General features: G+C 35.7%; 1 protein-coding gene across 1 annotated transcript; it reads left to right on the top strand.

Moving 5' to 3' along the window:
- The first annotated feature begins 849 nt into the window (after positions 1 to 849).
- Positions 850 to 23,881, top strand: LOC136027207 (YEATS domain-containing protein 4-like). The gene is made up of 5 exons (XM_065704229.1): positions 850 to 986; positions 6,899 to 7,042; positions 14,056 to 14,193; positions 19,185 to 19,356; positions 23,586 to 23,881. Exons 1-5 carry the CDS (start codon positions 951 to 953, stop codon positions 23,747 to 23,749), a joined length of 654 nt encoding a protein of 217 aa, XP_065560301.1. The 5' UTR covers positions 850 to 950; the 3' UTR covers positions 23,750 to 23,881.
- The last annotated feature ends 794 nt before the right edge of the window (positions 23,882 to 24,675 follow it).

Raw genomic sequence — 24,675 nt, forward strand, 5'->3', positions numbered from 1 at the left:
ATACTTGGAGCTTGACGCCCACTTTCATAACAAGAAGAAAAAAAAAGAGTTGTTAGATTTGACACTAGTTTCTTCCCAATATGGTGTTTGGCTTGAGAATTTTTTGAGTGGTCTACCATCATTCTTGGATTATCAAATTGTTTATTTATTGTCGTTGTTAAAAAAGCTAAAAAATGGGACATAATAAAATAAATATACTCACTTGCATTACATTGCTAACAAAAGACCTTGAGAATTTACCTTCTAACCAAAGTTACACTGAGAATGACGTGATGAAGAGGAGGATAGGCTTACAGAAAGTATGAAAAATACTTTCAATCCAGTATTCCCAGAAAGAAACGGAGGAAAAAGGAAGAAACAAATAGTTGGTGGACTTCGGAAATAACTCAGAGCTTTTGAGAATTGTAATCCAAGCGCAATCCAATGACTCAGGAAACTGAGAAATATACTCAGATTACCCAAGACTCTTTAAAAAGGAAATAGGGAAAGAAAAAGATAATCTCATGAATCAATTTCGCTAAAAACATGGAATTGGAAAGGGCTAGTTGAAAGCCAGAAAAGGCTTCAAAAAAGGACACAAAAAAGGACATTTTCTAGTGAAATGTGCATTCCATTCCGTTGAATCTTACTACATAAACTTAGGTAATAAGGGAAAGCTTTAATGTCTGATCAAGCACAATTTGCTACCAGTTATTAGAGGTAAATGCTCCTAATTGCTTTTCGTTATAGATATGGACATATTTGTCTTACTAAACATTTCACCCCTACTTTGTCTGTTGTTGATTTTCGGATGACTTTTATTGCAAATTGCAATTTTGCAATTTTCGCCTTTTCTTGTAATTCTGCTTTAGTAAGGAAACGCGGTAAATTTCGAAATCTTGACTCGTTCGCTTTTTTTTCTGAAGCAAAGGTTATCTTGGGCAACTTAGTTGTCCAACAGAGACGCAATAATGACCGATAATCCAGAGCTATCGATAAAAGCAAAAGTTAGTCTTATGGTTTACTACCCAATATAAGTGTTCATTTTATTGTTGGAAAACAGAGAGGAGTAAGGCCTTGGGTTTTTGCCAAGTTTGAGCTATGAACTGTAATTTTCAGTAGAATGCTTGGGATGATTTTTTAAATTCTTTCATGAAAATCATATATAATTTATTTCAGTGGTTTTACAATCATAGATCTAGCCCAGGCTAGCCTAGGCTACTGAAACATAGTAATTACTGATATACCAGCCACCTGATGATGAGCCAAGGTGTATATTAGGCTATTTAAAAGTGTTTTGAGGATTTAAAGTATTTTATTGTGCTCACTTCTCATCAACAGTTGGCTCAAAACTAAAAATAGCTTATGCTACACAGGACCATAGCCTATTTAAAGTTTTGATGCTTCTATATTCATACCATAGGAAGAAGGGTCAGTTTTTTTTAAAGAAATAATCTTTATGAGGACAACTTTTATTTATTACAAAATAAGGTAAAATTCTAGTTAATTGACTTCTTGCTATCTCAGAAAGGGTTTAGGTCAGGAAAATGAAACTTTCAGGGATGGGTCTACAGGCTAAAGTATGTCCTGGGAAGGTATTTTAAAGTACCCACCTCCAATCCTTCTCCCTCTAGAGGGCCTTGAAATTTGCCTACATGACAGGTCTATACCTATTGAAATTTTGACAGAAAAACATTTTACCTTAATTTTCAGTTACTAGTTGCTTTTTCTCTGCCTTTAGTTCTGAAAATGCAATTCCTGTTATTTGAGTAGAATTTTGAGCCAAATCAATGTGTTTTTTTTCAAAATTTAGGGAATGTATTTGCATATCTTTAAAACCTTATGAAATGGAATTCAGCAAAGTTTTGAAGCTGAAAACAATTTTGTTGTACTTCAATTAAGCAGAAGATCTATTTTGCAAGGTTTTACTTTTATAACATACACATTTTTAAAGGTCATCAAAGGACAGGGCCCTTTAGAGGAAGAAGGAGTGGAGGTAGCCTAGTTACTTTAAAATACCTTCCCAGGACATACTTTAGTCTGTAGAGTCATCCCTGAAAGTTCCATGTTCCTAACCTAAACCCTTTCTGAGATAGCAAGAAGTAAATTAACTAGAATTTTACCCAAAATAACATAACTTGTGACAGGCTAAATAATTTGAGAATCAAATAGGCCTAGGCTATTTGTATGTTTCTGAGAATCAAATATTTGTATATAAGGGTATCAAGTAGATTAAGTAAACTAACTGGGTATAGGAAATAAATATAATCCTTTGGTAGGCCTATGTTGATGTTAAATCACATCAGTTCAGTTTTGAGAAAAAAAATAGCTCAGTGATAATTTAGTGACCACCTGGGCCTACTGGTAAATCCTAGGCTGAGGCTAAATCCAATTTAAAAATGGCAATAGAATCTACAAACTTTTGTATATAGCCAAGGGCTATACATAACCCTGTTAGGGGGGAGGGGGTGAGAGGCTAAGATGCAACATAACAGTATTGATTATCATATAGATGATTATAACAGCATTGATGGAAATAACATTGATTGGTTAATTGATTTTTCTTGTCTGATTTCTATTCTGTAATGTAGATTAGCCCAGTCTAGTTTATCATGTTTTTTTGGTAAAGTTGGAGATATAATATCTTAACCCTTTTCCATGACAAAGAAAATAATAGAAAAGGGTAAAATTTTTAAGGATCCATGAAGGGCTTCAAAATGAATTTCAAAGTAAAGCAATTATTATATTTGGAAAGAGTATAAAAATGCCATTTGGTAGTATATTCACTTAATTTGTAGCTCAGTAGCAGTAAGATCTCCACCTTTACCCTTTTCTGAAATAAAAGCTATGGCTAGAATTTACTTTATTACATTAAAAAAAAACTTTACCTTAAATTGCATGTCCAACAGGATAAGGTAGTAATGATCATCCTGTGGAATATCTTGCTGGTGGTGTGACATGGCTATAGTTTGGCATTGTTGGTTAGCCTACACTCTGTATTGGTTATATCCCAGTTCCTCCCCCCTCAATGCTTAGATGTATTGTTTAACCATAGACAAAACTTTGACTATATAAAGGCATTCTATAAAGTTAGTCATGCATCACTTGAGGCCAAATGTGGTGTAGTATGGCTCCACAAAGCTGTCATTGATTTAGTTACTGAGTTCCTGTATGACTGTTCAATCTGTTATTATTATGGGATCAGGAGGACACATCTATTTGTCAGAATTAATATAATCTTGAACAGCAAACCCTAAAGGACAGTCCTGACGCCAATCATCTTCACCATTTACATTAATAATGCACCTGAAAGAAAAAAAAAAACAAAAAAAAAACTCACCCTTTTTGCTGATGACTCAAAACAAATAGATCCAGTATACAATGATGTTGACAAAAGCATTGCTCTCTAAATTAACCTGGATGTGCTGATGGCATGGGCTTCAACCTGGCCTCCTTAATTCAACATTGATAAGTGCAGCAACGTCCACTTTGGGTCTTGCAACCCCAAGACTGCATATTTTCTTAGGGAGGATAACAATGTAAATTAACAGATTCTTGGAGTATAAAAAGAACAAGACCTTTTGCATCATTGTTCATTTCCAACACCCCATACCTCCAAATTATGGGTAGAATTCAGTTCTAGTTGGCTCTATAAAAATAGGCAAACTCTTCCTCGAGAAATTCTACAAGCTATTAGTGAAAAAAATTATCAGTGGCGTGAGTATATTAAAATAAGAAGCACTGAGTCATGGATAAGATATAAAAGAGCAAGAAATAGAGCAACTTGGCTTCTTTGGACAAATCATGAGTGACTTGAATCTTCTGTCATTGCATCAGCTCAAAGTTGCCCAAAAAGGCTTTGGAAATATCTAAGAAAAAACCAGACATCACAGTCCCCATCCTCAACTTCATTCACTGACCCTGAAACACAGACAAATATAGATGATGATAATGAAAAAGCTGAACATTTTAATTAACTTTTTTCATCTGTTTTTACACAACCTCACAACAAAACTCCTATTCATCCTAATTTTTCTACCAATTTCACAATAGATTTTGATGATTCTGACTTTGATGATCAACAAGTTTTTGAGGTCTTGAAGCATCTTGACACAAATAAATCACCAGATATTCATGAATTTTCAAACCATATGATCCAAGAGCTTGCAACAGTACTCACTGAACCACTGACACATTTGTATAATCTGTGTCTGGCGTCTGGTACTTGCCCTTTGGCATGAAAAAAAGCAATAATTAAACCCCTGTATAAAAGTGGCACAAAAACGCAATTTAAAAACTATAGACCAATATCAAACACTTCAATTTTTTCCAGAGTTATGGAAAAACTAATTGTCAAGAGAATACAAAATTATTTCGAATTGAATCTTCTTTGGCATCCATCTCAACACGGATTCCGTAAAAAACGTTCATGTAATACACAGCTTTTGGAAGTAATTACTGACTTCTATAGGATGGCAGATGAAGTTCTCAGGTTTGATTGCATCTATATAAATTTTTCTAAGGCATTTGATAAAATTTCCATTCTGCTTTTACTTCAAAAGTGTGAGGTATATCACCTTGGTGCCAGAACGTTGAATTGGATTGGTGATTATCTAACAGGCAGGACGCAGAAAGTGATTGTAGGTGATGCTTTGTCCTCTGCTGAGATAGTTTTAAGTGGTGTTCCACAAGGTAGTTGCCTTGGTCCAGTACTTTTCTGCCTTTTCATCAATGACTTGCCTCTTGTTGTCCACCATTCCACAATTAAAATGTACGGAGATGATGTAAAGCTCTACCACTCCTTGACAAATTCAGATGAAGCTTCGTTGCTTCAAAAAGACTTGGATGAAGTGCACAATTGGTGTAATCCTAACTCTATGTTTGTCAACGAAAATAAATGTAGGGTTGTCCATTACTTTGGCAAAGTAGAACAAAGTTACCAATACCATCTTGCTGGACATTCAATCTTACCTGTTGAAAATGTCCGTGACCTTGGTGTTCATTTTGATTCTAGTCTTAGGTTTGACAAGCATGTCTCTGAAGTAACTCGTAAGGCAAACTATCAGCTATTATGTCTTAGACGGAATTTCCGTAAGTTTAATCTCTGTTCATTCATTGCCATTTATAAATCAACAGTTCGACCTATACTCGAATACAATTCGTCAGTATGGTATCCATTGAATAAAAATGACAGAGCAAGGGTTGAAAAAATACAGCAAAGAGCAACTAAGCTTGTACCTTATTTGAAACATTTGCCATATGAAAATAGACTGCACAGGCTAGGATTGTCAAGTCTTCAATTCCGAAGGGATAGGGCAGACATTATTAACACATTCCGTATAATCAAAGGCATTGACAATATAAGTACATCACAGTTCTTCACATTTAATGACACTAACAGGACCCGTTATCACCCACATAAATTGTACCCCTCACTTTCAAAAAGGAAAATAGGCCAACATTCATTTTACAGCAGGGTGTGGAAGCCATGGAATGACCTTCCACCTAAAACATTTCTAACAGACAACATAAATAAATTCAAAACAAGACTAGCAGAAACAAATTTTCAAAGTAAATCATTTTTAAATAATTTATAGTATTAGTTGTCAGTGTTTGTTGTAGTCGTTAATTTCATTGATTTATATGTGTGTACTATGTTGTCAGTTGTATTATGTATTATGTTGTCATAACTTCTATTTATTATATTTATTGCGACAAGCTTGAAAGCTTACCGTATTTGGTATTAATAAATAAATAAATAAAAAAAAAGAAGCAGAGCTAAATTGTTTTCAAATAGGGCAGTGTCACTTTGGGATTCTCTGAGTAAAAAAAAACTATTACCTTACCTTAAATCACATTTGCCAGCAAGATAAGGTGGTAGATCCTCCTGTAGTTCTTGCTGGTGGTGAGTGATGTAATTATGTTGGCTTAGCTTCCTAGTCCAGCCTCTACTCAGCCCTTTCCCAGTCCCTGTTGACTCCAGCCTTGAAGGAGTGGGGAGCCTCAGCTTGGATGGTAGACTTGGATAGGCTATTCCAGAGGAGGACCACCCAAATGGAAAAGAAGCCATGTCGTTTCCTTCTCTGACATCCATGCAGGTGAAGCTTTAGACTGTGACCTCTTGAATTGTTAGCCAGGGAGGGGGTGAAGATCTGGTTCAGGTGACCGGATTTGAAATATTACTTCTTAATCTCTCACCACATCCAAAAAAGGTGTAAATACCAATTGGTTAGTAAGCCATGGAAACTATACTAGGAAGCTCCTTAAAATGTAGTGAGATTATGACAAATGGCATTGAGCAAAGCTAGATTAGTTGTGATACACTACAACTTGTTGTGCTCTACTACATGGCTACACTTGATTTTAAGGTGCTGTTCTGCCATAGATTCAACTTTTGACTGTTGGAGTATGCCTAGCCTAGACTTGGCACATACCTCAATGGTAGCAGCTTATGATGGATTAAATTGTAGAGTGCTACCAATCATTATTGTGGATGTTTCTCTGCAAATCTTGTGTTTAGTATATTTATTGTGTCAAGATCACCCCATGGCATAATCTACAGGTGCAGTTTCACCTTGTCATTCGCAAGTGTAATGTAAGGTAATTTAAGTTAGTAATACAGTGATACCTCTATTAGCAGTTGCCAGGTTTTGTGCAAATTTGACCCTTTTGGGCTTGTGATAGCCCCTTTGTTAAAATTTATCTTATATTATGTTCTATTTTTTGTTCTTATCTTATGTTCTATTTTTTCACTGCTTCCTGTTTTTAAAGTTTAAAAGCTCTTCAACTGGAGAAAGGGGTCCCTGTAGGAGGAGCTCTTGGCAAAACACTTAATTAGTTTTTATAGTAAACACCACCTAACCAACATAGCCAAACAAAAGAAATAAAGGTATGACTTCAGAATATATTGTTTTTTCAGGGTGTTGCTGTAATCAAGAAAATTGTATATGGCAACACAGCAAAGTCATTTGGCAAGAAAAGAGAAGAGGATGGCCACACACATCAATGGACAGTTTATCTCAAACCATTTGTGAATGAGGATATGTCTCTTTATATAAAAAAAGTAAATCAAGCTCTTCTAGCTAATCAAATAAGGCAATGTGACTTAAATAAAGCTTATTTGTTTTCTTTATTCAAGAATGGGTTATTCAAACTGTTCAAGCCATAGAAATTCTTGATGCCAATACACTTAGATAAGTTTGTAAATTCTTTTTAAGAAGTTTTTTATTTATCTTCTCTGGAGTGTTCTTGAGGGCAGGGGGTGCCTCAACCCCAGACCCCTTGGATGTGGCTTTGTCCATAAGTTAGTCTCTTAATGAGTAATTTGTATTTGTTCAATTGCTCATTGATTATGGTCAACCTAGTGAAATTAAACCTGCATGGGGTTTTACTTGGTCTTTCTTTCTCTTTTGCTGTGAATTAATTTGGTTTCATTGACAAGAGTGATGGGAACTGTCAAGTAGTTTAGATTCAAGCTTAAATCATGTTTCTGAAATAAACAGGACAATAGGAAGCAAACATATACTTCCTATTTAAAATATATATGGGTTATAGATCTTTGTTTGATTGATGTGCATACTGAACTGAAATAAAGATTGTAAGATAAAAAATTATCAAACAACAACACTCCTATTAATGTACAATACAAATGGATTTCAAGGAACATTCTTGAATACAAAACTAGAGTCTCAAAGCATTTAAATCATTAAAACAGGGTGTTAACTCAATGCTGATTAGTTTAATGACTTGTACTTTGTTCTGTAGTTAAATACACCAATTAATCTGTCATCCTTCATCCACAGAATGTGACCTAGCCATCTCAAACTTTCTTTCATTATAACCATAGAAAGCGGGATTGAACCAGATTTTTTGTACAACCTACTGTTTTAAATACAATTAGTCAGCTGGGTACCCAGAACAATCTGTAGGCAATTTCTCTGAAAAACATTTAGTAAATTTTCACCCGCTTTTCAGAGCGCCCATGCTTCAGAGCCATATTTGACCACCATCATCGCTGTAGCTTCCAATATTCTAATCTTGGCTTGCAGACTTATCTTTCTATTCTTCCAAACTTTTTTTAACTGTGTAAAAACACCCTGAGCCTTGGCTATTCTACTTTTAACATCTTCACTGCTCCCACCATCTTTACTAATAATACTACCAAAGTAAGTGAAGCTGCCCACATGATCAATCTTTACATTACAAAACATCACCTTTTCATCTTCACTTAGTCCTAGCCTTTGTAACTTAGTCTTCTTAACATTAATTTTCAAACCTATTCTAGCACCCTGAACTCACAAAACCTCTAAAGATTCATTTATTTTGCACACACTTTCATCTAATATGCTTAAATCATCAGCATAATCTAAGTCCAGGACAGTTTTTCCTCCCCATTTGATTCTGTGGTCTCCAATTGCCTTTCCTGGGCTCCTTAAGACAAAATCCATCAAAATGATCCATATAAAGGGGGATAGAACACAACCCTGCTTAACTCTTATTTAATACAAAACCTGCTGCTAATCTAATTTCCTACCTTAACTGCAGCAGTACTATTCTTGTATATAGCACAAATCACTTTCATGCCCCTTTCAAAATTTCGCCAAAATAAGATCTAATCTAGCCTTTTTATGTAAGAAGAGAGTGTGAAACTTTACCTTCTTTAAAAATGCTTTACAGGGCTCTTTTATGATGTATTCAGTTTTATCTTACTTTTTCTGGGAGTTGCCTGGGGGACAAACTAGTCTCAATAACTCCTTAAAGAATGAAAAGGGGGCATACCAAATTTATTTAAGAGTTTAAGGTGGGAAACAGATGGATTGTAACAAGAATTGCCTAGGAAGGCTGTAAAATACAATGTTTGCACATTGTATGTTTTAATTATGCAGGTTTGGAAATTTTATTTATCAAGGTTGAACACCTTATAATCTATATACATAGATAGTTCTTCTTCTTATTCAGCAGTCGCGGGCTTTTTAGTCGAAACTATTCAGCCTTATTCCTTTTGACTCACTCTGTGAGATGGACAGAGCTACTTAATTGGTGATTTTTTATCTATCTTAAATTGGCTCAGATGTCTTGCAGCAAATCTTTTGATTCTAGGAGTTGAAGTATAAGAAGATAAATAGTGATTCCTGAGCTCTATGTGCAGGTATAGTCGAGCTAGACTCTTGGCTGATAGTGAAATTTCGTGGTGTTTGAAGCATTCTAACAGGTTACATTGCAGGGTAAACTGTGCAGACGTCAGCATGTATTATAGTATATAGCATATATATATAGTATATAGACGTCAGCATATAGGCAATAGTCAATTGTTTTATTTTTTACATTACAGGACCTGCCAAGGGGGGAAGAGGGAACTTCGCCACTTGAATTAGAGGACTGATATGAAAACGCCTGAAAATTTAGCCCATTTGGGTCAGACTGAATTGTATGATAAATCTTAGAAAGGTGCTTATTGGGGAAAGGTGATAGGGTTGGATTATTCTTATGTAACAGAACCTCTGGTAGTTTCCAGTGGTAAATATCTCTAATGGGGACTGGTCTCCCACTTGGTTGGTCAATATTTAAAGTATTTTTTTGTAATTTCATCTCCCTTATGGTTACCAATTATACTTGAGTGGCTTGGAATATACTGGAGATAAGTTCTTATTTCTCTTGAAGCGAGATTCTTAATAATCCTAAGACAATGAAATGTGTCAATATCCATCTTATGCTGCAAAGCTGAAGAAAGCAGCTCTAGGCTTGATAAAGAGTCAGAATACATTATAATATTTTTTAAATTAACAATCAAAAATTCATTTTTCGTGAGGAACTCTAATGCCATGATTGTGGTGTTTAACTCAGCAGACATTACAGATGCATTATCATGCAATCTCTCGCCAAATGCAATATTATGGGTCGGAATAAACGCTCCACTCGCCACTTTCTCGTTCATTTTGGACCCATCAACATATATTTGGATATGTTTTTATATTTAATTGTATTAAGCTTGGCAATTTTTTTCTGTGTAAAAGCAATGGGGGTAAGTTCTTTAGTCCACTTTGAGAAATCAGTGTTTATTGTGGGGATTGACCAACTCCATGGGGGGGGGGGGAATGCAGGTGCAATAGATTTTATAGGCACTGGGAATTTCTTCTGGTTATTGGCATAATCATTTGCAATGCCTCTATACATAGATGGATTTCTTAATCAGTTATGCAGGGTATGAGAGCTAATGGCTTCAATTTCTGTAAGATAATTAATTAGAAGAAATCTTCTTCATGCATTTGTTGTTGATAGTCCACTCTCGAAGCAGATATCTAGTATTTTTGGTTTCCTATAGCCGTCCTGGCCGAGTGGATTGGTGCGCTGGATTCAGGATCCTTTTTCTGAGAGGACGCGGGCTCGAATCCCAGTGTACCCAATTGTTCAGTTTGGGACGGGGGTCAGTGGCGTAACTCTGTAAGCTTAGCCAGAGTCGACCCGGCTCTAAATGGGTACCTGGAGAAATCTGGGGAAGGTAAACAGGAAGGGTATGCAAAAGCACAGGATGGTTGGCCCTCAACCCCCCATTGCACTTCCTGGCTGAAGGGCCAAGAAACGGATATCAGCACTGCCGGTAGGGACTGTAAAATGACCAAATATGAGACGGATTATATCATTTTGTGATGTTTCAATTTTTTGCATATGGGTCTTTGCACAAGCACCATAAACTATAAGGTCATAACAAATATGGTCTTATATGTGATTTATAAAATTGGAGTAATCTTTTCTCATTACAGTCCCAAGATGTGGCTAGTAGTCTTTTTATTATTCTTATTTTTCTATAGCATTTTTTTTATTGTGTTTCTGATGTGAAGGTGGAGATTAAGTTTTTGATCAAGTTTGAGGCCTAGGTAATTAGTTTCACTGTCCTCTGGTATAATTATTCCATTTAGAGGTAGCCTTACATTAGATTATGTTCCTTATGGTGGAATTGGATGACTTTGGTCTTGGTGGGTGCAATAGGTAAATCAGAATTTTGAAAAAACTTTTCAAATTGGAAAAGCACTTTTTGCAACTTTGAATGTGCAGTCTCAAAGGTGTTGCCAGTTGCCCAAAATACCAGATCATCAGCATACTGTAAATTGGTGCGTGGGAGGTTCATGTCCCAGAGAAAGAGGGAAAAGAGGAGGGAGCTTAGGACTGCACTCTGTGGAAGACCTTTGGTTATTGTAGTTTTGGATGAAGAGGCCGTACTTACACAAACAATGAACCTTCGATTTTCTATGAAAGATTTCAAAAAGGATACAAGCTTGGGGGATAATCCAAGATCTGTAAGTTCAACTAAAAGAATCTGGCGGTTAACATTGTCATATGCCCCATCAAAGTCTAGGAATGCAGCAGTTAGGACATTATTTTTGATAGGGATTCATTTATGAGCTATGAATGTATATAGTGAATGTAATCTAATCGTTTAATCTTGAAGTATTGTTTTTCGCCTTTTTCTTCTTCTTTTTTATTTTTTTTTCTTTATACTCCGCCATGTTGTTGTTTTGATGGTGGGCTAAAATAAACTATCTATCTATTTATTGCATTTGTTAACAATATGAAAGCATCTGTTGAGGAGTGATGTTTCCTGAAGCCAGTTTGAGTATGAGGTATCATATCATTCTTCTCAACAAACCATAGCAGCCGATTGAAAATCATTTTCTCCATTGCCTTTCCCAGCACAGGAGTAATCATTATAGGTCTGTATGATTAAGGGTCATGTTTAGGTTTATTTTTCTTTAAAATTGGTAGAAAAGAAGAACATCTCCAAACATTGGGGAATGTGGATGTGGCCCCTTGCATGGCTATAGCGAATTAGGAGTTTCTGTTTGTACAAAGGGGTAAGATGCTTTATCCATGTAGGGTGTATTATCATAGCTACTTGTAGCATTGGCCCTAATATGCCGTATTGCATTATTCAGCTCATGCATCGAGAATGGACGGTTTATATATTCTGATCCTGGGCGGGGCTGGTAAATTGGATTTACCAAGATTTGAGTGGTGATATTTTTTTTTGATGTTAGCTTTTTTGAGAAAAGTCTTTTCAGTATCATTGTCATAATGGGTATTATTATATATTAGTTCATACTGAAGTGGGTTGGAGGATTTTTTTCCACAGATTTTGCTAATAAGTTTATGTATAATTGGCTCACATGCTTCTCTGGAAAGACTATTTGCAAAATTATTCCAGTAATTGTATTTAGCATTAATTATTGTTTTCTTGAGATTAACATCTGCTTATAATTTACTTAATTAGGTGGCAGGAGATGGTTTTTTTTTGGTATGTTCTCCTAGCTGTATTTTTTGCTCTCCAATTGACTTGGCATTCTTTTGTCCACCATGCTTTTGGAGTGTGTTTAATGATTGTTTTCCTGGATGTTGTTTTGGGGATAGCATGATTAGCTGTATTTATTAGTATAAATGTCATAACTTCAGCTTGTATGTCAGCTGTTACAACTGAGGTATGTGATTCCTGGGTGAGACTTAGAATTTCATCACAAAGCTTATTTTAAACATAGTCCAATTTGCTTTAGTGTTGATATATTTAGCGATATGTGGCAGAATTTTAGCTGGTTCATTTAATGAGGAAACTATGGCGAAATGGTCAGAACAAAGATTATAAATTTTCTTTTGTATAAATTTTGTTCAAAATTTTTATTGACTTAATTTGTAGGTGAGTAGTTAAGAATTTACCACTTTTGTGGGTTAAAATATGTATTTAGATTTGGAGGGGTAGCAACTGCTAAATCAGTATTATTTGATATAAAGCTTTCAATAAGCTTACCAGCTTTATTTGCTAGCTTATCCCCTCACAGAAGGCTGTGGGCATTGAAATACCCACAAATAATTATGTTTAATAACATATTACAATTCTGTAGTCTTTGATCTGGATCTGTAGAATCTGTAGTCTGGCCATTAGGGTTATAAAGGCTTAATATGTGAGTTTTAGTATTATTTAGCCAAACATTGATACCAATTACATCAACATCATTTAAAAAATCTGGAAAATTAATGCCACAAACTTTAATGTTATTACTTATTATTATAGCTATACCACTTCCTTTTCTCTCTGAAGACCTATCCTTTCTCAGGATAGTGTATCCTGGAGACTTTGTTTGTTGGTTTTTAGTCAAATGGGTTTCCTGAAGGCAAGCAATATCAATGGAATTAGTATTCATAAGAGATAATAGTTCATTTAACTTATTTTCTGAAAGTGATCTTACATTCCACTGAAGTATTGAGATATGCTGCTTTGTTGTTTTAATTTTCATATTGCTGTGTATCAATGTTTAGCTATGGTAGGAGTTGAGCAAGATCTTTTTTTGCTTGGATATGCATGTGATTAGGTAGGTACAGTTTTGCCAATTCGTTTATGATTTTTGCTTTTTGTAGCTGTTGTAGGTTCATTGACTGGACTGCATTAGAGTTTAGTATAAAGACGCAGACGAAAATATTGGACTGAGAGATATAAGATGAACTGTTTTGTATTTTTTTTTCTAATGGGATTATGAAATTCTTTAAACACCTTCAAAAGTTTTTCAATCTGTAAAAACAGCTTGAAATTCAACTAACGCCAAGATTTTGAACAGACTGTTCGTCATGTTACTAATAATGACCAATTTCTAATTTTATGTATTATTTTTCAAAACTCACGCCCTTATATTAAAAAAAAAAAAAAAAAAAAAAATGAATACTGACTTGAGAACTTCAATAGTTTAAAGGCTACATGTATTTTTAAGTGTGACGTTTATGCATTAAAAAATAAATAAATAAATATAATGAGTTGTTCAAAAAGAACTTATCCATTAAATGAGGAAGAAAAGTTTTTTTTTTTTTTTTTTTTTTTTTTTTTTTTTTTTTTTTTTTTTTTTTAACTGATCCCTTGTGATTTCCATGTCTGTTTAAGGCAGAATGGGTCACTTGACATCTATTTGTGATCATTACTTTAGTTATTTGAGGCATTTATTTCTGTGTTAGGAATTGTGTCAGTTTTACATTTTCTTGCATTGTTTAGCTTTTTGGATCTATTTTGGAGTTTTTTAAATAACATTCATTTTTATTTTGTAGGTTCATTTCAAGCTTCATGAGAGCTATGCCAATCCTAATAGAATAATAAGTAGTCCGCCGTATGAAGTCACAGAGACTGGTTGGGGCGAATTCGAAATTGTTATAAAAATTTGGTTCAACGACCCTAATGAGAGACCTGTAAGTTCCTTTCATTTCACTTGATCAAAGTTTCCTACTTTAAATTAAAAATGGGTGATTCAACATACCCCTTTGGTTTCCCTGCTAAGGCAAACCAAACCAACAAGACTCGAAAATCAGGTCTCTTGACTTGACTGCAAGAACATGAAGAGAATCAAATCTTTTGCGTTTTAAGATGACTATTGGTTCAAACATGCCAAGAATGCTAGTTGAGTGGAAATGATAAAAATATTTATGAACACTAGCAAATACTATATATCACTGAGTGACTTTAAGAAAGCATCAAAAGTAGATTTATGATTTTGCTTGGAAGCCCATGATGCAATAAGATCTACTGAAGAATTGAGCAATACTACAAAACGACATAGCGAAAAATTCGTACAGTCACTTAATTATTTGAAAAGAGATTTTCCAACTGTTTGGGTTGTTGCTTAGGCACTTAATTGAGCTTATTTTTTACATTGAAACCTAAAAGGAATCCTTCTAGGTCTACTTGGAACAGTGCTGATATCAAAACTAAAGTTGGCCCACAAAGTTCAGAGTTGAGTAGTGGTGGTGCTTGGGCATTAAAACAAGAAGAAGAAAAAGAATAAACAAATAATTTTAGGGAAAGACGAATTTGCCTTTAATTGGTTTAGAACGTGTTGTATTTGAGGATTTTTCAAACAATCTGTGTTGTCCTTCTACCCGAGAAAGATTTTCTAGTGTTCGTAAACTTAATTTCTCACTCTGAATGATAGTTTTGGACAGTATATCGTGTGTATCAATCATGATACACTAGTCTTGTGATCTGACTGATACATCAGTCATGATTTGTCTTGTCTACATTAAGTCAGATCCTATGGAGCATCCTTCAAGCACAAAACGTTATTGCTATTGCTACTTTAGATTCGTTGTAGTTTCTAGCCGTCTGAGGCCGACACACTGGTGATGACTGATTAGAGAACATCCAACTCTAATTAAAACTTTTTGCTTTGGCCACTTTCAACAAATACTTAAAGGGTTTTAGCAATCGTTTTTTTCATCTCGTCTCACATTTAACATCCAAACTTCCTCGTACCCCTTTTCTCTGTATTTGACAATATTAGTCTAGTTTTGAATAGCTGTATGAGCACTTTTGTTTCGCCAGTTTTAGTGAAAATAATTTCTTCGAAATACTTGATACGATTTGTATTTTATAGATAAGCAAGGTAGACAACTATTTCATACAGGGAATTGAGAAGATTTGTTTTCAGTATTTTTTGGGAGTGTTTCTCCCCTTTTTCAAAAATCAGCCAAATTTTCTCGGGTTCAAAGCTATTGATAAGCAACGGTAAACTTAATGAATCTTATATATTTGGAACCAGCATAAAAAGCTAATTCTATCATTCGTACATCTGTGCTTTTAAAAGGCTGGAAAAAGAAGCAACATCTGCATAACCCTCTTGAAGTTGGTTAATTTAATTTTTGTAGGTTATTTTAGCACTATCTGATAAAATATATCGCGTAGTCGAATTTTATGAAAAACCAATATTTTCCGCTGAGGCTTCAATCTCTCCTTGAAAGAACAGTTAATTGAATCCTTGAGCGGTAAAACGAAAATATTGCATATAATTTTGTCGATCTCTGCATTTTTTAAATTTGTTTTTCTTTGATTTTACTTGACCAGAGAACTGAAAATGTTTTGTTGAATCAGACATCAGCCAGCTCTCAATTTTCAGGTTAATTTAAAATGAAGAACAAAAAATCAACCACAGTAGTGAAGGGATCAAGTCAGTCTTTGTTTAAATGTTTTGAAAGTTATTAATTAAATTAGACGATAATATTATTTTATTATTAATCACATATTTTAATTTTAATATATTTATAATTTTAACATTATCTTATTGTTAAATTAGACGATAAGTATTTTATTTTATGCTACAGTTTGACTTGAATATGCTACAATTTTCCTTGAATAAGTTTTTTTATTTCTGTAAATAAGTTTATTAATTCTTTTGCTTCTCCTCTGATTTAGTGTGATTTGTTACAGAATCAAATTACAACCATGCAACCATTACAGATACTCAAATTAATGGTATTAGGCTATTTCAAGGTAATTTAATGTTGTGTTCTCTAGAAACTGGTTAAATTTTGCACCAAATGAAGATATGTCCTTAAGATCATTTTGCCCCTTACCATTTTCCTTTTTCGATTTGTTTGATGGCAAAAGAATTTATATGACGAAAGAAAAACCGGGAAGTTCATAGAACAAAATCAGTCTCCCCTAGGCTCCGACCTCTCCGCCTAGCCTCCCAAGCAAGTCCGCGGTTTTTTTGTCCTTTATTTGTTTAATATTTTTGTTGGTTATAGACCAGCGCACTTCGTATAGAGCGATTTGTCGTACAAATTTCAAAAGGGCTCATTCAACTAGAAATTAAAAAGGCTAGTGCCCTTTTTAGTTGTCGAAAGTGATTGGAGGACAACACGAACCCCCCACGCCCATTATTTATCCTAATACATCCAATTGAAATTTGAGATATCCATCTTGTTCAGCGTTGTTTAAAAGTTCCAGAAATTATGTTTTTAAGAATGACCCCCCCATAGCCCTCAGGGCATGGATTGTAAGTTATGCCTTGGGGGCATACAAGGTTTTTATAGAAAGGGTTGCCGTATAAAGTTCGGAGGTGGCTCACTGGATTTGTAATTAGAAGTTTTAGTGCCCTTTTAAAGAGTAACAGTACCCCCCCCCACACATACACACAAACGCACACACATACGTCGTATTGCTCCGAAACGTGTCCAATTGAAATCTTGAGGTAGTAGTTTTATTCAAATTGTTTAAAGGTCATATAACAAGGCCTTTGGGGTTGAAGCAAACCCCCAGAGCCTAGGGGCAAGGTTTGTAAGTTATGCCCCTGGAGGGATTTACGATCTTTACGGAAGGGATGGTTGTATAAACTTTAGAGAAGTCTCATTTGGTAAAATTGGAAGTTCTAGTTCCCTTTTAAGTCAAAATTTATGGAGGACCAATAGCCCCCAAACCCCAAATTCCCCTTTTTTCACCAAACGCATCTGACTAAAATTGTGAGATAGACATTTTCTTCAAAATAGTCCAAAGAACTTATAACAATGCATCTAGGGTCGGCACAACCCCCGAGAGCCCTGTGTAAGTTATGCCCTATGGGCATTAAAGATTTGTATGGAATGGTTGGTCGCTTAAACTTCATCTGGGGCTCATTTGACTTGAAAACGGAAGTTACAGTGCCCTTTTTCAGAGTCAAAACTGATTTGAGGGCAACCAGCCCTCCATGTTCATCGTACAATAAAAATTTTGAGATATCAATTTTTTCAACGCAGTTGAAGGGTCTGGAACTTGAAGGGTCTGGAATCCCACAGCCTTCAGGGCAAGGGTTGTAAGTTATGCCCCGGAGGTATCTAAGGTTTTATAGAAAGGGCTTTTATAGAAGTGTCAATATGATCAGAGGGCAGCTATCCCTCACCACCACAGGTCGTATTTTCCCGAAATGCAGACAATAGGAATTTTGAGGTAGCCATTTTGTTCTAAATAGTCCGAAAGTCATATAACAAGACCGTTCGGGTTGTTACAAACCACCTGAACCAGGCGGCAAGGGTTGTAAGTCATGCCCCGGGGCATTTAAGGCTCGAATGGAAGGGATTGTTGTATAAACTTTAAAGGTGGCTCATTTATTTGAAAATTGGAAGTGTTGGAGGTCAACTAGCTCCCCCTAACTACCCTCTTTTCATGAAACGCTCTTGATTGAAATTGTGAGATACCCATTTTAAAACAAAATAGTCCAAATAACATATACAAATGCCTCCAGGGTTGACACAAACCCCCAGAGCTCTGGGGCAAGAACTGTAAGTTATGGCCTGGTTTCATATAACGTCTTTATGGAATGGGATATCTCGTAAACTTCAGACTGGGCTCATTTGATTTGAAATTGGAAGTGGTCTTTCTAAGAGTCAAAGATGATTTGAGAGCAACCAGCCCTCCCTACCCACGCCCATCATTTCCCAAAAACAAATATCCAAACAAAGTTTTAAAACATCTATTTTTTTAGCATTATTGAAAGGTTCAATAATTATGCGCTTGGGGATGTCAACCCTCTCCCCCCGAAGCCTTGGGGCAAGGGCTTTAAGTTGGGCAATTTGTTTATTTTTTATACATTGTATATGTTATTGAGAAAAGGCATGCATGTTTGACTATTACTTTTCCAAAATACGAACGGCATTAAAGTGAATCTTTCAAGGAATGTCGAGGGGAGTTTAACTTAGGAATGAGTGAGTATATTAATTTGGAACTTTCAGGAAATGATTATGAAAAAAAAATTGAATTTTTTCACTTTTATAATTTTAACAAATCAAAAATTATTAAGATTTTAAAGAATAAATATGAGTATAAGTGTCTTAAACTGACAATGCACATTCATTTGTATTTTTTGCAGTAAAGTGCAAATTATGTTCTGGCTTTGAGAAGATATAGAGGTTGTGAACCCTAATCATGTTAATTTCTTCTTGTTTTTTTAGTTTGACTCGGTTATGTGTTGTAATTTCTGTTGATTTTGGGTTTTATTTATTTATTGATGCTGATTTGTGGTAGTTTTACGCTTGGTAGTTTATTTAATTATTTTTATCTCACCTTTATCTTAATGGAGTTTTTTGCTTTTCCTTGAAACAATTTTTTTTAGAAAGTTTTTTTTTCAATTAATATAGAGTATAAATTGGTGTGTGAAGTATGAAGATTGAAAATTGATTGCAAGATTTGCAAAGACTGAAAAGAGTAGAACAAAAAAGTTTTTATCGCAAAATGCTAGAAATAGCTGACTGCAGACTAAGAAAAGAAGAAGCTTGTAAGAAAAGTGGATGCATCCTCTAGAATTTCATCATCTGATTGAACCATAGAAATTTGCTGTTTTTTTTTCATCTTTTGGTCGAACAAAATGTCATCTACAAAAATAAGAAAAACGCTTTTTAATTTTTATTTAGTTTTGTTTTTATTCTTTTTTTAGGTTACAGTATATCACATTTTAAAGTTATTTGCGTCGCAAGGAGAAATCGGCAAAAAAGAAGTCACATCGGAATGTTATGACGAGCTAGTATTCCAAGAACCAAGTGTTGCCCTTCATCGTATGCTTACTGAAGCAAAGCAAAGACCTGGAGAATATACACATCCTACTGACTGTGAGTGTCCATGCATAGACCTACATTGAACATCCACAATCAAAACATCTCTTGTATTGTTTAGAACCAGCCATATGCGTAGTAAGAATTGTGTATTAGCTACCTTTACCTATGAATATATCAGGCAATTGTCCATTCTTATCGATACATCACGCAATATCGTTATCGTGCATTGTATGAAAAGTCCAAGCTAACTTAGCTGTTTTGCGTGATATACATTAGCGTAAAAAAAACAAAAAAAACTAGTTTGGTTTGTTTTTAGGGGCTCAAAGTTCTGCACATTCACTGAAAAACGAGAGTCTTTTAGTTTCGATTTTGTTTTTCTACGTGATGAAAATGATTTCTCGTTTAATACTGATTTGACATGTCTAAGCTTTAATAAATTTGGGCTTACCACTCAAAAAGAAATTACCCAAGACATAGTTGTTGGGAATTCTTTTTTCAAAGATATTTTTTTTGCCAATTATTTCCAATTGGTAATATCGAAGTTAATAAAAATTCAGTATCCAGAACCAACAGGAAAACTGGATATTTGTCCGCAAATTAGGACACCCCATCCTAATCCCTTTGTCCCTTCTTGTGGTAGGTCGTATTTCTGGCTAAGTTGGTGGGTGTGGACCACGTTGCTGCGCACAAGCGTCCTGCCTCTGTCTCTGTCCTCTGACAGGGATGTTCCTAAACCCACCTCGAAGTGGTTAAGGGTGGATCTCCCTGCGAAATGCCCACTTCCACTTTAAAGGGTCCTAATACACTGGGGTGACCAAAGGCCCAGGGAACCACCGGTTAACCAAATTTCCACGAAACGTCATGAAGACAAAAGAGATTAATTCGTGCTATGACGTTCCTGGTAGGTGATGCACCAAGGAAACCGAACAACTTTGGTGAAAATCACAAAGCCCGGCCTGAATCAATAAAGATGCTCAAAGAAAGCCTGAGGATAGTGACCCGAAAAGTATGTTTCGTAAACTGTGACCTAACGCAGGCTCAAAATAAAGGCTTTATAAGAATAAAAAACGACGAAATTTGAAAACAAGAGCCGAGAGCTCGTATGGCACTTGTGACGAGTTCGGAACCTAAAATTAGACTCGGTACTAGAATTATCGGTTTTGCTGTTCTTTGTTTATTGGCAATTATTACAAAGATAAACTTGCAAATACAGTGTTTCTGTAGTCTATGATTGGATTCATAAGCCAGTAATAACTTTCAACTTCTGACACCGAAACACCACCTTTGAAGATCTAGAAGCAGTAACCGACAAGGGCGACGACGTGGAATCAAACACAAAAAATTTGTAGTTTTATCTTTACGATTTATCTGTATAAACTAAATAGATAAAACAACGAAAATTATTCTCAACGAAAAGTATTCGAGCAGTAAGCATTTCAAGGCTTCCCCTCCCGCCCGAACTCCTACACGACTAGACATGGAAAAATACATTAGTAAGGGTTTCGACGATTAACTGTCATCGGTTTTAGGGTAACCCTGTATTAATCTATATTATTTTCGTTAGATAGCTACTACAGGCCTCATAAATATAGCCAGCCGTGTTGTATCGTAATTGCTTTATTACACTTGGCGTCATGAAAAATAAAATCCGTATGCTAAGGCATTAACGACGATTAAGTATAACCGGTTGTAATATAACATTGTTCCATTTTATATTATTTTTATCAATAAAAAAATAGTGTATACATACAAAGGGAACGAAATATATGTATAAAACAGACCTCAACTTCACTGCACCTGGAGACAAAGATATTAAAAACCACAAATCTTACCTTTTTTAAACTAAACCTCTCTGAACACAATGCTTAAGAATAGGCGGTTTAATCATCTACGAAATTAAAAGAAACAGCACATATACAGCATTTTGCAATACAATAGTTGCGTTTCCGGAGAGATTGTGATATCGGATACCAACGTCTAAAGTCCTTGTTGCAGTTACCGTGGAATCCGATACGACGATCCAGAGACGTGACCATTAGGGTAGGGGAAGGAGGGAGGACGCCCACCCCCCGGCACAAAGCACCGGGATTTTTATCAAAAACTTAAATTCTTTTCTTAAAAGTAGTCATTTTTCTGAAAACAATCGATCTTTCTTGAAAACAGTCTTTTTTTTGTAAAGGTAATTGATTTTTTCTTTAAAATAGTTGTTTTTCTTAAAATCAGCTGATTATATATCTGAAAAGTCATCTGACTTTCATCAACTTCTGTCAAACTGGTGGGAAAAAAGTTTGGCATTTAGTGATGTACTGGATATCAGTTTTTCTTTTGGCATGACTGCAACCGCATATCAGACACCACGGTTCATCAAAACGACTACTTGCATATCCAGTTACCGTGGCATCAGACAAATAATGTGACCTAACACTTGTCGACTGGTCTAACAACCACATTGGACGCGTTCCATCCTACTTACTATAGTTACGGCGCATGACATCATAGATCTCGGCTGCTTGGTGTCTAGGCTGGTACGTATGTTTTTGGATCGCAAAACATAAGTGGAGGGAAAGCTATGACATCGCAAAAGCTGCCCGTCTGTAGGCACTATGACTCTCGAAGGAAACGAGATATTTTGATGAAACTTGGTGCGGGGATTTTTTGGGTCAAGTGTAAGGGCGATTTTGTAGATGGGTTTTGTAGCCTATATTCAGAGGTGGGGGAGGGAGTTTAAATTAAGGGCCAAAGAAAACATTTTTAAACAGCTAATATGATAGTCGTCCGGTCCGAATTGATTATGGGCGTCTAAGACACGAGATCTTTCCATATATCAAGTTTCGTTAAGATCATATCACCCATTCGTACGATAAATACACCTCGATTTTCCCGATTTCCTCTCCCTCAAACCCCTCAAACCCCTCAAAGGGTCGAATCGGACAAACGACTGTTTTCAAGTCACTTTATGTAGGCCTCTGACAAACCTGCCAATTTTCAACGTCCTAGCACGTCAAGAAGCACCGAACTCGCCAAAGCACTAGAAACCCCTCCAACTCCCCCAAAGAGATAGGATCCCGGTCCGGTCATGTCAATCATGTATCTAGAACTTGTGCTTATTCTTCCCATCAAGTTTCATCTCGATCTTTCCACTCTAAGCGTTTTCCAAGATTTCCGCTTCCCCCCTCCATTCCCCAATGTCCCCGGATCAGATCCGAATTGAAAATGAAGCGTCTGAGACATGAGATCTTTCTATACATCGAGTTTCATTAAAATCCGATCACCAATTCGTAAGATAAACATACCTCATTGTTTTTAATTCGTCAGAACTAACCCTCCTCCCCCAAATCCCCCAAAGAGAGCGGATCCGTTCCGGCTTTTTGAATCACGTATCTGGGACTTGTGAGGTATGTTGTAAACATACCTCAATTTTCAAGATTTCCCCTCTCCCAGATGGTCGAATCGGGGAAACGACTTTTATCAAGTCAGTTTGTGGGGGTCCGTGACACGCCTACCAATTTTCATCGTCCTAGCATGTCCAGAAGCACTGAACTCGCCAAAGCACTGGAAATCCCCCCAACTCCCCCAAAGAGAGTGGATCCGATCCGGTTATGTCCATCATGTATCTAGAACTTGTGCTTATTCTTCCCACCAAGTTTCATCCCAATTTCTCCACTCTAAGCGTTTTCCAAGATTTCCGGTTTTCCTCTCCAACTCCCCCCAATGTCAATGGATATGGTCGGGACTTGAAATAAGAGCTCTGAGAAACGAGTTCCTTGTAAATATCAAATTTCATTAGGATTCGCTCACCCGTTCGTAAGTTAAAAATACTTCATTTTTTCTAATTTTTCCGAATTAACCGTCCCTCAACTCTCCCCCCACCCCAGATGGCCGAATCGAGGGAGCGACTATTTCTAATTTAATCTGATTCGGTCCCTGATACGCCTGCCAACTTTCATCGTCCTAGCTTATCTGGAAGTGCCCAAACTAGCAAAACCAGGACCAACGGACGGACAGAATTTGCGATCGCAATATGGCACTTGGTCGACGGGCAAGCCATAAAAGAAAGGACAAGGTAAAAAAGGAATGAATATGTATGACGTAGAAGCAAGTAGCTTAAAGAACTTAAGAACCATTTTTTAGTCTTTGAAACTATTGTTTTAGGGTGTTGAGAAACTTCCAGTATTGAGTGTACGTTTCTCGAGTGTCACTGTTCCTCTGGTAAAATTTGGTTTTCTACAGTTAGTGATAAGTTTAAAGACGAATTTTATAATCATATCTGTTTTCATTTTTAGTTGAAGAGAAGAAGAATCAAATTATGGAGAAGATAAAAAATGTGAACAGTAAAGTACATCAAGAAATTGTTGACTTGAAAAACAAGCTAAATCTAGCCAAAGCAACAACTACTAAATTTAAAGAAGAATTGGAAAAAGCCCAACTTGCTCCAGTGTCATCTTAGCGTCTGTAGTCACTATTTTGTAAGCCTATTTAATACTATTTTAATTCTTTTGTAAAAGATAGCTGTGCAAAAAAAACTTCGATCTGATTGAGTTCAAAAAATCACTTTTGTTTTATTAAAAATTATTGTCTATTCCTCTTTCAGTGTAGCGTCATGGGATTTTGCTAAAAATAGCAAATATCAAAGAAAATTGGATGATTGATATTGCAATGTTGGAGGATTTGAAGTGTAGCAGGACCTGTAGTGTTGCAGGATTGAAGCTGAAATTGTTCTGTCAGTGATAATCGTTCAGCGTTTTTTGTTCCATGAACTATATAAAGTCAAATTTTGTCTCTGCAAAGTAGACCTAGGTTAGCTTGAGAAAACCTTAGCAGCTCAAGTTAGCTAGCTTAATTTACGCTTTTTGCTTTCTTTAGGGGGCAGACTTTTGCTTTCTTTAATCTCCCCTACATTTTAATTACCTGAAGACTATCATACTGCAGTTTAGTTCCAAGATCTAGTTCAAAGTAAAGATTAAGTCTTCAAGAACATTAATGATTTGTTGCACCGTGGTCTCTTTTGTCACTTAAAGAGCACTATCCGTTAGAACTTCATTTCGAGCTAGAATACTACCATAATGAAGATCCAGGAACATTTATTTCTAAACTAGCTGTTGGGGTGGCGCTTCGCGCCACCCCAACACCTAGTTGGTGGGGCGCTTCGCGCCCCCCCGCGCGCGTAAGTCGTTACACGCCATATTAGTTACGCGCCATTGTAGTTGTGTCCCTGTGTCCCACCTGTGAATAGATATATATATATATATATATATATATATATATATATATATATATATATATATATATATATATATATATATATATATATATATATATATATATATATATATATATATGTTTTTAACTACGTAAAACATGCGAATATACAAC

Source organism: Artemia franciscana, chromosome 5 (assembly GCF_032884065.1).
Source record: "Artemia franciscana chromosome 5, ASM3288406v1, whole genome shotgun sequence".
NCBI classification, from domain to species: domain Eukaryota; kingdom Metazoa; phylum Arthropoda; class Branchiopoda; order Anostraca; family Artemiidae; genus Artemia; species Artemia franciscana.

Bases quoted from the DNA above. Each gene is read 5' to 3' on its own strand.
- LOC136027207 (XM_065704229.1), top strand. From the start codon at position 951: ATGACCGATAATCCAGAGCTATCGATAAAAGCAAAA. The intron at 14,194-19,184 runs GTAAGTTCCTTT...TTCTTTTTTTAG, and splicing joins ACGACCCTAATGAGAGACCT to GTTACAGTATATCACATTTT. The intron at 19,357-23,585 runs GTGAGTGTCCAT...TTTCATTTTTAG, and splicing joins ATATACACATCCTACTGACT to TTGAAGAGAAGAAGAATCAA.